General features: G+C 61.5%; 1 protein-coding gene across 15 annotated transcripts; it reads left to right on the forward strand.

The window, feature by feature from the left end:
* The first annotated feature begins 472 nt into the window (after window positions 1–472).
* LOC120887225 (uncharacterized) lies at window positions 473–12,757 on the forward strand. 15 transcript variants are annotated; one of them, XM_078052540.1, is made up of 8 exons: window positions 2,238–6,310; window positions 6,666–6,840; window positions 6,967–7,149; window positions 7,649–8,030; window positions 8,448–8,516; window positions 8,977–9,060; window positions 9,450–9,640; window positions 11,121–12,757. In XM_078052540.1, exon 1 carries the CDS (start codon window positions 3,301–3,303, stop codon window positions 4,537–4,539), a length of 1,239 nt encoding a protein of 412 aa, XP_077908666.1. In that variant the 5' UTR covers window positions 2,238–3,300; the 3' UTR covers window positions 4,540–6,310; window positions 6,666–6,840; window positions 6,967–7,149; window positions 7,649–8,030; window positions 8,448–8,516; window positions 8,977–9,060; window positions 9,450–9,640; window positions 11,121–12,757. The 15 variants fall into 15 exon arrangements, 13 of the variants coding, with proteins under 13 accessions (XP_077908666.1, XP_077908655.1, XP_077908665.1 ...); XM_078052529.1 differs by having other exon boundaries at window positions 7,649–8,516; XM_078052539.1 differs by having other exon boundaries at window positions 8,735–9,640.
* Window positions 12,758–13,818: the final 1,061 nt, after the last annotated feature.

The raw sequence follows: 13,818 nt of genomic DNA on the forward strand, positions 1-13,818 counted from the left end.
CGAGGGCCTCAGGACACACTGAGGGCAGATGGCCTCAGGCCACCAGGCCTGGCAGGGACACCAGCAGGTGGTACAAATGTAGCAACGGACGGATGAAGTCCATGCCCCAGAGGACACCTGGGCACCTTTCCTCAAAGATGTCCTGGGGGAGTGCCATGTGGCCTCCAGGCCTGGGGGGAGGGGTGTTGAGCATGGCCCCAGGGCAGCCTCAGGTGCCCGTGCCTTCAGGGCCAGCTCAGGGCAGGCGCCAGGGGAGGAGGGTGCACTTTGGGGTTCCCAGCTTGGACCTCTGCACCCCCCTCTTTGCACCAGGGGTGGGGTCCGAGTCCCCGCGGGGCCAGTGAGGCTGGAGGTGGCAGCCAGAGGACCCGGCTCTTCTCCCTTCCAGCCTTCCCCGCTCGGGGCTGAGAGGTGGCAGTGAGGGCATCTGGGTGGTCCTGAGGGTCCCCCGGGCACTGGGGTGAGCTGGGTGGCTGGGAGGCCCGGCGCAGCCTCTGTACTCCAGACCTGGGCCGTGCTGGGAGCCAGGCCTGTCGGCGAGCCTTGGGCTGGGCGCAGAGGCCCCGGAGCCGGGCAGCTTCCTGCAGACCTGGCAGCCCTGCATTCCCCTCAGGCCCCACCTGCTCTGGGCAGCAGCTGCTTCCGGCCAGACAGGCAGACAATGCACTGGCGGAGAGGAATGGCCTGGGGCCAGGGCGATCCACCCCCAGCTACACAGGAAGGCGGGCTTTGCTCAGCAGACAAGCGTGTCCTTGAGTGAACCACTGCCCAGGCACTGGATTCCTGGAGGAGGAGTCTCCTGTGTAAGTCCAACTGATTCCTTTCAGCCTTAAAATGTCCAGGACCCTGTGACCCTGCCTAGATGTGGAAGGGCCTTGGAAAAATCGTAGCTACATCTTTCCACCCTCTGGCAGCCCTTGCTCTTGGGTGTGCTGGCCATGGGCCCAGCTCCTTCCTGCCCCAGGATCTTTGCACAGGTTATGCTGGCAGCCTGCAGAGCTCTTTCTCCAGGTCTATCAAGGCTGCTTCATCCCGGTTCAGTTCTGGTAGGCCCCCCCCCCTCCCAGGGGCTGGAGTGAGGACCTGGCAGCCCTTTTGTGTCCCAGGAACCTTGGGCAGGCCCGTGCACCAGGTGGTGAGCCAGCCTGTCAGCACAGGTGCCAGGAGCCCCCGCCACACTGCCTGCCCTGGACCTGGCAGCTGGACCTGCAGTTCCGAGTGCTGCACTGGCCCTGCTGTAGGGGGCTGCGGGCCCAGCCCCTTCCTGAGGCCTCAGGCTGGGCAGCCTGGCCACCTCGCCCTTCCCTGGCCTTTGCACACACCACACCCCGTGCCCAGGCTGCTCCCCCACCTGCAAGCCCCCGGGCTTCTCACAGCCAGGTGCCAGGTCGCTGATCTGCCAGCCACACTCTGGCATCAGGACACCACCTGAGACCCCTGTGCCCCTCCCACGGGCTGTGGCTCCTGCTGAGCCCTGGGCTCCACCGTCCCCGAGGGGAGAGGCGGCCATTTTGTGCTTCTTTGTGCATCTCCAAAACCTCTTAGCACAAAGCCCGGCACACAGTAGGCCCTCACAGGGACCCCGCTGGCCAAGGAGCAGTGGGTGAGCGAGCTCCCAGCTAGTCAGGCCAGCAGGCCCCGCGGGCAGGAGGCGCGGGGTGTCTCCCTGGCGCTGAGCTCCCTGGTGGAAGAGCACGGGGTTCTCCTGAGCCGTGGAAAGGGGAGAAGGCCACGGGACGCCCGCCCTCCGCCAGGGCGCTCCAGCAGTCAGTGGTAAGGAATGGTGGGGTGGGTGAGCCTGGGTGTGCGCCCTGGGCATGCACGGAGGCCGGGGTCCTCAGACTGAACCGTGGGGAGCGAGCAGCCCTGTGGCCCAGCTCTGTGCCAGGAGAGGCCAGCTGGGGCAGCGCCACAGAAGCCCAAAGGTGGACACACTCAGAAGGCCCGTCCACGCGGCCTTGTTGGCCACCTGGGGGCTGGGGTGGCCTCTGCGGTGCCACCCACCAGCACCCTGGGCCTCTGGCGGTTCCTGGGCTCTAACCCCCTCGTCCCTCATCAGACCAAAACCTGAAGTCCTCGTCCTACCTTGTCTCATGGGGACAGTAGTCTCCCGGTATGGGGTGGGGTGCACTCAGGAACGTCCTGGTCCCCACCCAGCCCCCCCTGGAGCCTTCCAGGCCAGCACCATGACAGAGACAAGGGACTTGACAGGGTCACACAGCCCTGGGCCTGGGGTCAGGTCCTGGAGACCCTGAGCCCTCGCTTTCCCAGCCTGTGTTCCATGGCTTCCCCTCTCATTTGTCCCCAGAGTCTGGACTCCAGCACCCAGGGCCACCGTGGGGCTCAGGCCTGGCAGGGGCCTTTCCCTGGGGCACAGCACCCTCTGGTGGTCATGCTGGGGTGTCTGGGCTATGGAGCAGGAATCCGGAACTGGGCAGATCCCCCGGGCCCTGGACCCTTGGAAGGCCAGAGGGCAGGGCCTGGCTGGGGCGAAGAACTGTCTGCCGAGCTGTGGAGACTCGGAGGCAGAAAGCATGCCCCAGACAGAGACCTCTGACTCTCCAGAGGGGCTGGTCACTGTCCGTCTTGTGGCTGGAGCCTGGCACCTGGGGCCGGGAAGGGAGGGCCTTGGGCTCTGAGCTCAGTGTTTTCATCTGGTGGAAATGTGGCTGGTTGGTGGGGCACCTGGAAAGGAGCTCTTGGGGACCCGAAGTGCACAGTGTCACCAGGTCTCCCCTAGAGTGGACCCTGGGTTTCCAGGGAGCTGAGGCACTCTTTTCAGGGGGCTCTGGGGACTTGTAGCCTGGCTAGGGCACCTTGCTGGCACGTAGGCTTGGAGGACCTCAGAGCGCCGGGTGCTGGGGAGCCTGGCCTGACTTCCAAAGTGCCCTTCCTGTGGGGCCTCTCCGCCAGTTCCCAGACCTGACCCAGCCCACTGCGGAGAAAATCAGTCCTTCCCCTCCACCACCACCCTTCATGCACAGAAAAGAGGTCTCAGACTCCAGAGCTGAGAGGGTGGAGCTGGGAGATTCTCTGAGATCACCTAACAATCCATGGAAAATAGAGGCCCAAGTCACATCGTCCAGGGACAAGGATGTGATGAGGTTCCAAACTGTATGCATGGACATTTTCATTCTAAGACCGTATGACTAACAACAATACCATCATCACCACCATCACCACCACCATCATTACCACCACCACCGCCATCTCCATCACCACCAACAACAACAACGCCATATCCATCACCACCAATACCACCAACACCATCTCCATCACCACCACCAACAACAACACTATATGCATCACCACCATCTCCATTCCACTACCATCACCATCACCACCACCACCATCTCCATCACTACCACCATCAATACCACCATCTCCATCACCACCAGCATCACCACCATCATTACCACCACCATCTCCATCACCACCATCACTACCACCACCACCACCAACACTATCTCCATCACCATCACCACCACAACCATCACCACCATCATCCTTATCACCACCACTGCCACCTCCATCACCAGCATCTCCATTACCACTACCACCACCATCACTACCACCATCACCAACACCACCTCCATCACCACCACCACCACCACCACCACCTCCATCACCACCACCACCACCACCACCACCTCCATCACCACCACCACCACCACCACCTCCATCACCACCACCACCACCACCATCACTACCACCACCACCACCTCCATCACCACCACCACCACCACCTCCATCACCACCACCACCACCACCTCCATCACCACCACCACCACCACCACCACCACCATCATTACCACCACCACCATCTCCATCACCACCATCACTACCACCACCACCAACAACACTATCTCCATCACCACCATCACCACAACCATCACCACCATCATCCTTATCACCACCACTACCACCTCCATCACCACCATCTCCATTACCACTATCATCATCATCAACAACACCACCACCATCACCACCACCACCACCACCACCTCCATCACCACCACCACCACCACCATCACTACCACCACCACCACCTCCATCACCATCACCACCACCACCACCTCCATCACCACCACCACTTCCATCACCACCACCATCACTACCACCATCACCACCACCATCACTACCACCATCACCACCACCATCACTACCACCATCACCAACACCACCTCCATCACCACCACCACCACCACCACCTCCATCACCACCATCATTACCACCACCACCATCTCCAACACCACCATCACTACCACCACCAATAACAACACTATTTCCATCACCACCATCATCCTTGTCACCACCACTACCACCTCCATCACCACCATCTCCATTACCACTATTATCATCATCAACACCACCACCACCACCACCTCCATCACCACCATCACCAACACCATCACCACTACCATCTCCATCACCACCATCACTACCATCATCATTATCACCACCATCCCCATGTCACCATCACCAACTCTGCCACCACCATCACTGTCACCACTGCTTCCAACACTGTCATCACCATGACCATTCTCATTACCATCATCATCACCATCATCACCCGTCATCACCACCACCAAAGGAGCCCCTCAGGGGTTGGCAATGGGCAGCCCACAGTGGCCCTGCCTTGCAGCCACACTGTGTGCCTCCCACACATGCCTCAGGCATTGCCTGACTCCGGGGAGAGCGGGTGGTCAGGTATGGTGGAGCTGGCCACCAGCCCCAGGGCTCCCAGAGGCTTCTCCTGAGGCCTGTGAGATCCTGGCTGAGGCGGAGGGCTGCAGGGTGAAAGGTGAGGGAAGGGGTATTGGGAGGACTCGCTGGAGGAGACGCCCACCACTCCACTGGGCAGGACTCTCGGGAGTCTCCTGGGGAAGGAGGGCTGGGGACACATCTAGGAAGAGGGTACCAGGCCACTGGGTTGTTCCGCCTGGATGGAGCAGGCGGGGCCCGGCTGCGGGGCCGGGCTGCGGGGCCGGGCTGGTGTCTTGGTGAGGGGCATAGTGTCCAAGCTCCTGGAGCCCAGGGAGGTCCCCGCAGGACCTCACTGGGGCAGGACACGCATCATCACCCCAGTTTTTGGGACGCTGGAGATGGAACCCAGGGCCTTGTGCACGCGAGGCAGGCGCTCTGCAGCTGAGCTACGTCCCAGCCCTCACCACCCCGTTTTATAGACAGGAAGACCCCAGCTTCTCAGGGGGCCGTTCGCCCGGCGTGGTGTGAGCCAGGCCCGTGGGGGCCCCGAGCCGGCCAGGCGGCTCCACGCCACCCCTCAGCCAGGAAGAGCGTTTCTTGGTCATTGTCCTGGCTGCCTCTGCCCCGGCCCCGGCCTGCCCTGAACACTCCTGGCCACGCCTGCTGGGCTCCCGTGGTCTCCATGGCATCTCCAGAGCACAGAGTCTGCCCACAGGTGGGGCGGCAAGGCCATCCGTCCAACGCAGGCGTCCCACCCCTTCCTCCTCCAGTGGCCCTCGGCGTGAGCCTGCCCTGCCGCACAGTGGCCCCAGCGAGGCCGGCCTGGAAGCTTCCACGCTCCCCACTGGCACGGGGTGCCGGCCCCCGAGCACCCACATCCCTGCCTCCTCCAGGCCCCCCTGCCTGCACCAAGGGTCACGGTGGCCCTGTGGCCTCTGGGCCTCAGGAAGTCTGTATACTTCTCTGGCCAGAGAGGTGCTCCTGAGGGACAGGTCCTGTCAACCAGACTGTCCCAGGAACAGGTGTGGGTCAGTAGTCCAGGGGCCTGCAGTGCCCGTGACACAGCCCCGTGTCTGCTCCCACAGGGCTCCGGGTCCAGTCCCCAGCCCAGTCCACCTCGCACACCAGCTGTGGGTTCCGGGTCCACCTCCTCCTGATGCGGCCGAGCCTCCGCTTTCCCAGGAGAGGGTGGGAAATGGTGCCCACCGGGACCTCCGAGTCCTCTTGCCCGATGAGGTAGGGTGCGGCCCGGCCCCTCCAGGGCCAAGTAGCCAGGGCCACATCTCCACGGAGCAGGACAGCCGAGTGTGCAGAAGGGGGGTGCTGGGGACTCACGGCTCTCGGTGGCCTGGGGGTCAGGGGGCAGGACTCCGCTTTCTCTGGGGCTGGGCCTGTCCTGGGCTGGGCCTGGGCTTTCTCACTGCCCGCTCCTGAGAGCTGAGTCACCTGCAGGACCTGCCCAGTCTTCCACAGGGACGCCGGCTGCCCGTGGAGAAGGGCAATGTGGATGCCCACCAGCCCAGTGCTACCCGCTCCGAAGAGGAGCCAGCCCCTGCCCAGGCAGGGGTGCCCAGCAGTGTCCATGACGGCAGCAACCCTCAAGGTACCCCAAATTTGAAATTATTGTCATTCATAATGACAATGTCTCTGTGTGTGCCGTGTGTGCCAGACGTCCACCAAAGGCCCCCTGTACCCCACAACTCAGGTGGCACAGAGTCATGAGAGAGCCTGAGTCACAGATCCCTGGGTCCCGCGGTCTACACGTCCTGCCCCCGCTTCTGTTCTGTGGCCCTGGGCGCCAGCCATGGTGACCCGAGGTCTGCAGCCCCGTGCTGGGGCCTAGGCCGTCCCTCAAGTGGGCTGGTGATGTGGGCTTTAGGTGGGCACAGAGTCTTGCCCACAGGGCTGCATGGGGACCTGGGTTCCCATCCAGCTCACAATCGGAAACTTCACGGCAGGTGCTAGGGGAGGCCAGGACAGTCAGCCCGGACACCTGGCACGTCCTTCTCAGTGATGAGATGTCCCCATGGGGGCTGAGGAGTCCGGGCCTCCTGGGTGGGACAGGAGCCGGCAGGAAGCCCACAGAGCTGGCCGGGCCCCAGGCCATGGCTGATGGGCGCCTGCTGGCTGCAGGTGAGCCTGGGTGGGGTGCCGGAACCCAGGGCCTCGGGACGGGGGCAGCGTGCCGGGTTCCCCTCCCTTGGCCACGTGGGAGCTGGGCAGCCCCTCCCCAGTCAGCCCCGGTCTCCCCACCTCCAGGCCAGGGCCTCAGCTCCCACGGGGACTCCTGGCTGTCCACGACCCCACGTGGCCGGTGGGGAGGGAAGGCCTGCTGTTGGCCCCGGGCTTGGCTCTTGTGCCCGAGACCGAGAACCAGCACCTGTGACTTCAGATCAACCTGGCCAGCAGGCTCCTGGCCACAGCCTCGTCCCGCTGCAGAAGGTCAGTCCCTGTCCCCCATCCCCCATCAGCCCCTGAAGGCCGGGAGCCGGCTCCGTCCTGTCTTCTAGAGAAGACACTTGAGTTAAGGCACGAGAAATGCAAGGCGTCCGGTGGAGTCCGGGTGGGAGCAGAGGGCACGTCAGTGTCCCTGTGAGACCGAGCCTCCTGTCCCTTCTGTCCTGAGGGGGGCTGGTGGGGGTCGCACCTACCCCTCATTCTTTCTGCTTGTGCTTCAGGAACTTGGGTGGGCTGGGCTGGATGGCCCCAGGGAGGACCTGGGTGGACCCAGGACGGGGCATCAGGGCAAGCTGTGGGCTCAGGAGCAGTGGGCGTGGCAGACAGTGCTGATGTCCAATGCCCACCGGCCATCCTCCTTCCTGACAGCTCCTACTTTGTCATTGTTATTGTTTTAATTATTGTTGTCCTGGGAATTGAACCCAGGGCCATCTGCCACTGAGTTACACCCCCAGCCCTATTTAGCTTGTATTTTGATACACAGCATCCTAAGCTGTGAAGGCTGGCCTCGAACTTGTGATCCTCCTGCCTCAGCCTCCTGAGTCTCTGGGATTACATGCATGCACCAAGGGTCACCCAGAAGAGCTCCTACGTTACCTGGTCATATTGCAGCTCAACTAAAAGATACCTCCCAGACTTGACTGCAGCTAGATGTGGTCATGTGATCAACGAAAAGTAAGTAGAAATACCAAGTGGGATGTCCAGGAATGGACAGAGGTTGCTCTTCTTTGGTCCTTCCTCCACTCGGCAGCCTGGATGGAAGATGTGATGGCAAGAACTCTGGCAGCCATTTTGGAATCTCTGGTGAAGGGCCACACGCTCTTGAAGGCAAGAGCCATGAGCTGGCAGGAGCCTGAGTCCTGACTGTGAGTCCTTGCTCAGCATCTGAACGGCCATCTTAAGTGACAGCCAGCGTTTTAATTAAAAAGTTTCACTTTCCTGCCCAAGGCCATTTCTGAGAAAGGCTCACCACACCCTCATACCAACCCCACCCCTAACCACCCACATTAGGTCCTGTCTGGCTCTGATTCCTGAGCCTGACCATAACAGTGCCAGAACCCAAGCCTGTGCTGCCCTCCCTCCCATGGAGAGACGGCCTTCATGGGTCAGCCCTGACCATGAACTCTGTGGATCTCTGCCTGGCCTCCGTCTCCATTTCTCACTCACCCGTCTCTTGTTCCTTGCTTTCCCTTCATTTTGGTGCTGAAACCCGGGATCGGGTTCCCTGATGTGCCTGTTCCCCTCTTCGCGAGGGTCACTGCGTGTCCCTGGGCCCCGATCAGAGTTCATCATGGGACCAGGCCCTCCCTTCTGCTGGACACCCTCTCCGCACCCACCACTGGACATTCCAGGTAAGACCCCTGTCTCTGGTCGACCTAAACCCCCTGCAGGTCCCGGGAGATGACTTTTGGTTGGGGACCCCCAGCCTGAGCTCTCACAGCTACGGCGGGTCCCTGCTGTCCACTGGGTCTTTTGTTTTGAGGAAAAACCACCCAGGGTGATTGGGAGGTGCCCCTGGTGAGACCTCTCGGCCTTGGGTTCATCTCTACGGCTTCTGCCCCCTACGTAGACCCTGCCGGGCACCCCGGTGGCTCCACGGGCTCCTGCCCCGACGTTGACCCCCTGAGTGTGACCATCCTCTGGACTGGGTGACACTAGAGACTGGGGGACGTCCCACCTCTCGACTCACCTCCCCCGTGTCACCGTGGGTGGCTTCTCATCCATTCCCGCCCATGGTCCCCCAGGCTGCCTCCTGGCTAACCTAGGGTCCCTCTCTCTCACCCCCCAAAACTTATCCACTTGTGCCATCAGATCTGGCCTCAATACCCTTTGGCCGCTGAACGGCCGCTTAGCGGCACTCTAGATCCAGTGTGATCAGGGATCTTCTCGGCTATGGTGAGTGTCTGGGAAACGGAGAGAGATCCCCGCGTTCAGACTTCTCCTCCCTGGGTCTAAGCCCTCCCTCTGCAGCTCCTGCTGTCCCCACAAGTCGGCTCAGTTCTCCCCTCCCCTGGGCCTGCCTCCAAAGGGACAGAAGGTCCTACCCAGGACTCTCTCCCTCGACCAGAGGATGAGCCCCTGCCATACCACAGTTCTCCTTCTGGCGAAGCCACCGCAGCCACCGTCCCCTCCGCCCCTCCGCCCCTCCACCCTTCTCTCCTCCTGTGACACGCTCACGGGCTGCCGCAGCCCAACCCGCATCTCTGTGTCCCCTACGTGAGGTGGCTGGGGTGGCTGGGGTCATCCGGGTTCCTGTGCATTTCCCTTTGTCACATCTTTCACAGATAGAAAAGCCACCTGGGTCCTGTGCTTCAGTGTGCCCTCAGATCTGGCCTCAATAGCCTTTGGACTCTGAATGGCCCCACCACGAACCTCAAAGCGTCTCAGTATCTGACCCAACCATGTGCCTCGGCCTTCCACGACGTCCACATGAGCTTGCCTAGCCCTCACCCTCCTGCGGAGGAGCCCAGGCCAGGTGGGGAGCAAGCTAGAAATTATGCTGATGGGGCACATCGGGCCCCGGCCCTCTGACTGGCACTGAGAGGTTCCTGATCGGGGCCCCAGGTGGGATCCTAGTTCGCCTGGACGAGTGACCGGTAGAAGCCCATCCTCACTTGCCTCACGGCAGGGCTTAGAAAGGCAGCCCACAGCCACTGATCGTGAAAGGCTCCAGGAAGTCCTCCAGGACAGGAATGGACCCCCTCACACTTCTAGACCCTGGCCCCGGCTTGAATACAGAACCCTAACCTGGACCTGAGACTCCGGGTGGGAGCACTTCAGTGACTACCTTTCCCCCCAGAGTTTCCTGTCACTGAGGTCACTGAGGTGCCCAAGCTGAGGTTCTGGGAGTGGCCTTTAAGGTGTAGAACAGCAGAGACGAGAGGGCCCCGAAGCAGAGACGCGCCACCCGTCGGCCTGGGCATCTGTCCCGTTCCACTGGCCTGTGGAAGGGTCCCTTGGGAACACCCGGACACTGTTTTAAATGTGGTCAGATGGGTCACTGGCTCACACATGTACCACGCCTCACAAGCCTCTGGCCCTTGTCTTAACTGCCATCAGGAGGGACACGGGGCGGTTAACTGTCCCCGGGCCCATAGTGGCCGCAGCCATTCTGGTTCCCCTTTCCGACTCTTAGGGCTGGATGCAGGGGACTGACGAGGCCCAGGTCCGATCACCTGGCCACTACCCTCACTCCAGGGGCGCCCAGGGTGACTCTGCATACTTCATGTGGGCCCGTGTCCTTCCTCCTGGGCACCAGGGCTCCCCCTCCAGTCCTCAAGGAGATCTGAGGGCTGCCCCCCGTTCTGTGACCTCTATTGTGGGGTAGAGGGCAAATGCACCAACCCTACAGACACCTAGGCTTGTTGGTGCTTTGGCTCTCTCATTTTTACCCACTCCTTTTCGGTCATTCCACAGTGCCCTGGTCCCTTTATGGGAAGGGACATCCTCACAAAGTTGGGGACCACGCTTTCCTTCTCCCCTCATAGACGTTTCTACCCAGCCTCGCCAGCCGCTGCCCTGCTCCTCACCCTGACCTCAGGACCATCCCCTGTTGGGTCTGCCAGGGCCTCCCCTTACCCCTTCCCAGGGGGACCCTACTGTCCGGGATGTTTCAAGTCCTGCCAAGGCCTCCCACCCTGAGCCCATTCACATCCATCTCAAAGGCCCCCTCCTGTTCTGGCCAACCACAGCTCCCGCTCTCCCCACAGAAACTCCTGGGCTTACACCTGTCATTCAAGACTCTTGTGAAAGGGCTTCCTCAGGCCTCCTCAATCCCTTATGGCCCCCATCTTGGCAGGGAAAAGGCCTAATGATTCCTACGGCTTGGCCCAAGAGCTCCGTCCCGCGGTCACCAACCCTTACACCCCTGTCTCCACCACTCCTTCCGGGACCTCCTACTGCTCAGTGCCCGCCTGACAGGTGCCGTCTTCTCTACCCCCCATTCTGACCCTCAGGACACCTTCTCCTTCCCACGGACAGACCCTGGGTCCTGTAACTCACTCAGCTGACGGGGACAGTCCCCCCCAGGGGCCCGGGACAGCCCTCATACCTTCGACAGGCCTTGGCTAAGGACCTAGCGTCCCTGCACCTCACTCGGCCCGGGCACCACAGCATGTGGATGACCTCCTCTGCAGTCCCGCCTTGAGGCCAGCCAACAGGACACCCGTGAACTTCTCCACTTCCTCTCTGCCCAGGCTCTAGGGCTTCTGCATCCCAGGAACAGCTGTCCTGGGCCATGGTGACAGACCTCGGCCTCCCCCTGGCCCCACACACAGCCGTGACGCTCGACAGACAGGGCCTCATACTAACACACCAACCCCTCCACTGGGGAGGACATTCTCCCCTTTCTGGGTGTGGCGGGGCTCCCCAGAGCCTGGGTTCCATATTGGCTAAGCCTCTATATGATGCGGCCGGGGCCCCTCTCTGAACCCTCTTGCCTCTGTGGCAGAGCCCCTCACCAGCTCCGCAGGCCTCCTCCAGCCCCTCTCTCCATCTCCCTGAGCTCACACGCCCACCTCACCTTCAGGTGCCTGAAAAGCAGGGATCTGCTCTAGGGGTCCTCGGGGACGCATGCTGGGCCCGACCTTTGCCCCCGTGGCTTATCTATGGGAGGGTCTTGACCCTACTGTTCGGGATGGGCCCCTGGCCTACGAATGTTGGCCGCAGCCTCTTACTCATTAAGGAGTCAGAGAAGCCCACCTTGGGGCCCCACTCACCACCCCGGCTCCCCGCCACCTGAAGGATCTCCTCACCCACCAGGGCTCACTCCTGACCCCCCGCCTGTGATGGCTACAGGTTTCCCTGGTGGAAGACCCAGTCTCCCTTTCCCCAGTGCTCACCTTGAAACCCTGCCCATCAGAGCCTTCACTGTGGCAAACCCCTTCTCCAGCGCCACTCCCCTTCCTGACCCTCTCCCGGTCATCGGCCTTCTGCTAATGCTTGCCCCCGCGACATTAGAAGGGATCCAGACCAGATCCCCGAAATTTCTAACCAAACTATCAACCAGCTTTTGTTACAGGAATACCAACCCCTCACCAAAACTGGGCCGCAGGGGACAGCCGTCCCCCACCACTCCACCTCCGTCATCATTCCGGTGACATCCCGGGCCTCAAAGGAGGGACTCCAATGCCACCCCTTCCCAGCAGGAAGCAGTTACAGAAGAGTGACCTGTCCCTAAGGGACCCAATAAAAAACAAAAAATGGGGGAATATAAGGTCCTTGCTTAGCCATCTTAAGTGACAGCCACCATTTTAAGGAAAAAGTGTCCCTTTCCTGCCCGAGGGCGTTTCTGAGAAAGGCTCACCACTCCCTCACGCCAACCCAGCCCTAGCCACCCGCCTGTCCCATGGAAGTGCCAGAACCCAAGCCCGTGCTGCCCTCTCTCCTGTAGAGAGACGGCCTTTATTGGACAGACCAACTCTCCCGTGTGTCCCTGCCTGCTCTCCGTCTTCCATCTCTCATTTACTCGTCTCTCGTTCCTCGCTTTCCCTTCATTGACGGTGCGTGTGGCCTTTGCGTCAGCTCAAGTTCGCTTACATTTGGGCTTCTTTTCTCAGAAACAAAAATATAGATCTCTCTTGCTTAAACTCCACTGTTTGGAGTGGCCCTACTGTGTAGCCAGCCCTCGTCAGGACTGGAGGGGGGCACACAAGTCGAGTGGACAATGCGGGCAGTCTGTCTGGATCGGGGTACAGTGGGAGGCCTTGCTGGTCAGTGCTGCAAGGTGTCCTGCACCACACCTCCTAGGCCAGGAGCACGAGGGCCCCAGGACCTCGTGAGTCACATGAGGGGTGCCAGGCGGGAGAGTGCAGAGGACGGCGGGGGGACCACAGCTGAGCAGGCCAGGGACCGCCAGCCGTCCTCCATCGTCCTTCCTCCCTGGGGACAGTGCTAGCCATCCCGGCCAGCCTCGCAGCCCAGCCCGTTCCCGGCCTCCCTTACGACTAGGCATGGCCAACAGGCCTCCGTGGGACCAGAGCCTGCGAACCCGGGTCACCTAATGAGAAGCTGCTTGGTCGGACTTTTCTTCTGATTCCTTAAGACTATACCTTACCCTGGTCCTGCGTGAGCTGGGCCACCAGGCCATGTCCTGGGGACCACAGGCCTGGGTGCTTTACCCTGAAAACTCTGAACCTCCTAACTTAGACCAGTGTGTCTCGGTGGGCTGCTCTGCCCCCAGGGACCTTGGAATGTCTGCAGACACTCTGGGCTGTCACGCCCCAGGAGAGCCATGGTGTCTGGTGGGAGGAGGCCAGGTGTCCTGCTGAGCATGCTGGGACACGGCGACTCCTGACAGCCAACAGTCCTAAATGCCCACGGAGCCCGCTGAGCAGGTCCTGCTTGGGCAGGCAGCCGAGACCAGGGGCCCTGGCCCCAAAGGACAAGGTCCAAGACCTGCGTCTGGCTTTGACACCCTCAGACCCCAACCCAGCTCGTCCCTGGGCCCTGGGTGCTGGGGGCTGGGTGCTCGGCCTCGCGGTCTGGGTTAGTGGCTGGGTGCAGTGCTGTGATGGGTGGGCACCAACCAGGGGCTCCGGAAGGCCCAACTCCTCCTTGGGCGTCCATTTATTTTCCCATTAGGGAGACCAACGAGATGATAAGACCTTTCCTTCTGTGCAGGGCCGTCTTACTGGGAAGCTGCCCCTGCTGACG

Source organism: Ictidomys tridecemlineatus, chromosome 6, assembly GCF_052094955.1.
Source record: "Ictidomys tridecemlineatus isolate mIctTri1 chromosome 6, mIctTri1.hap1, whole genome shotgun sequence".
NCBI lineage: Eukaryota > Metazoa > Chordata > Mammalia > Rodentia > Sciuridae > Ictidomys > Ictidomys tridecemlineatus.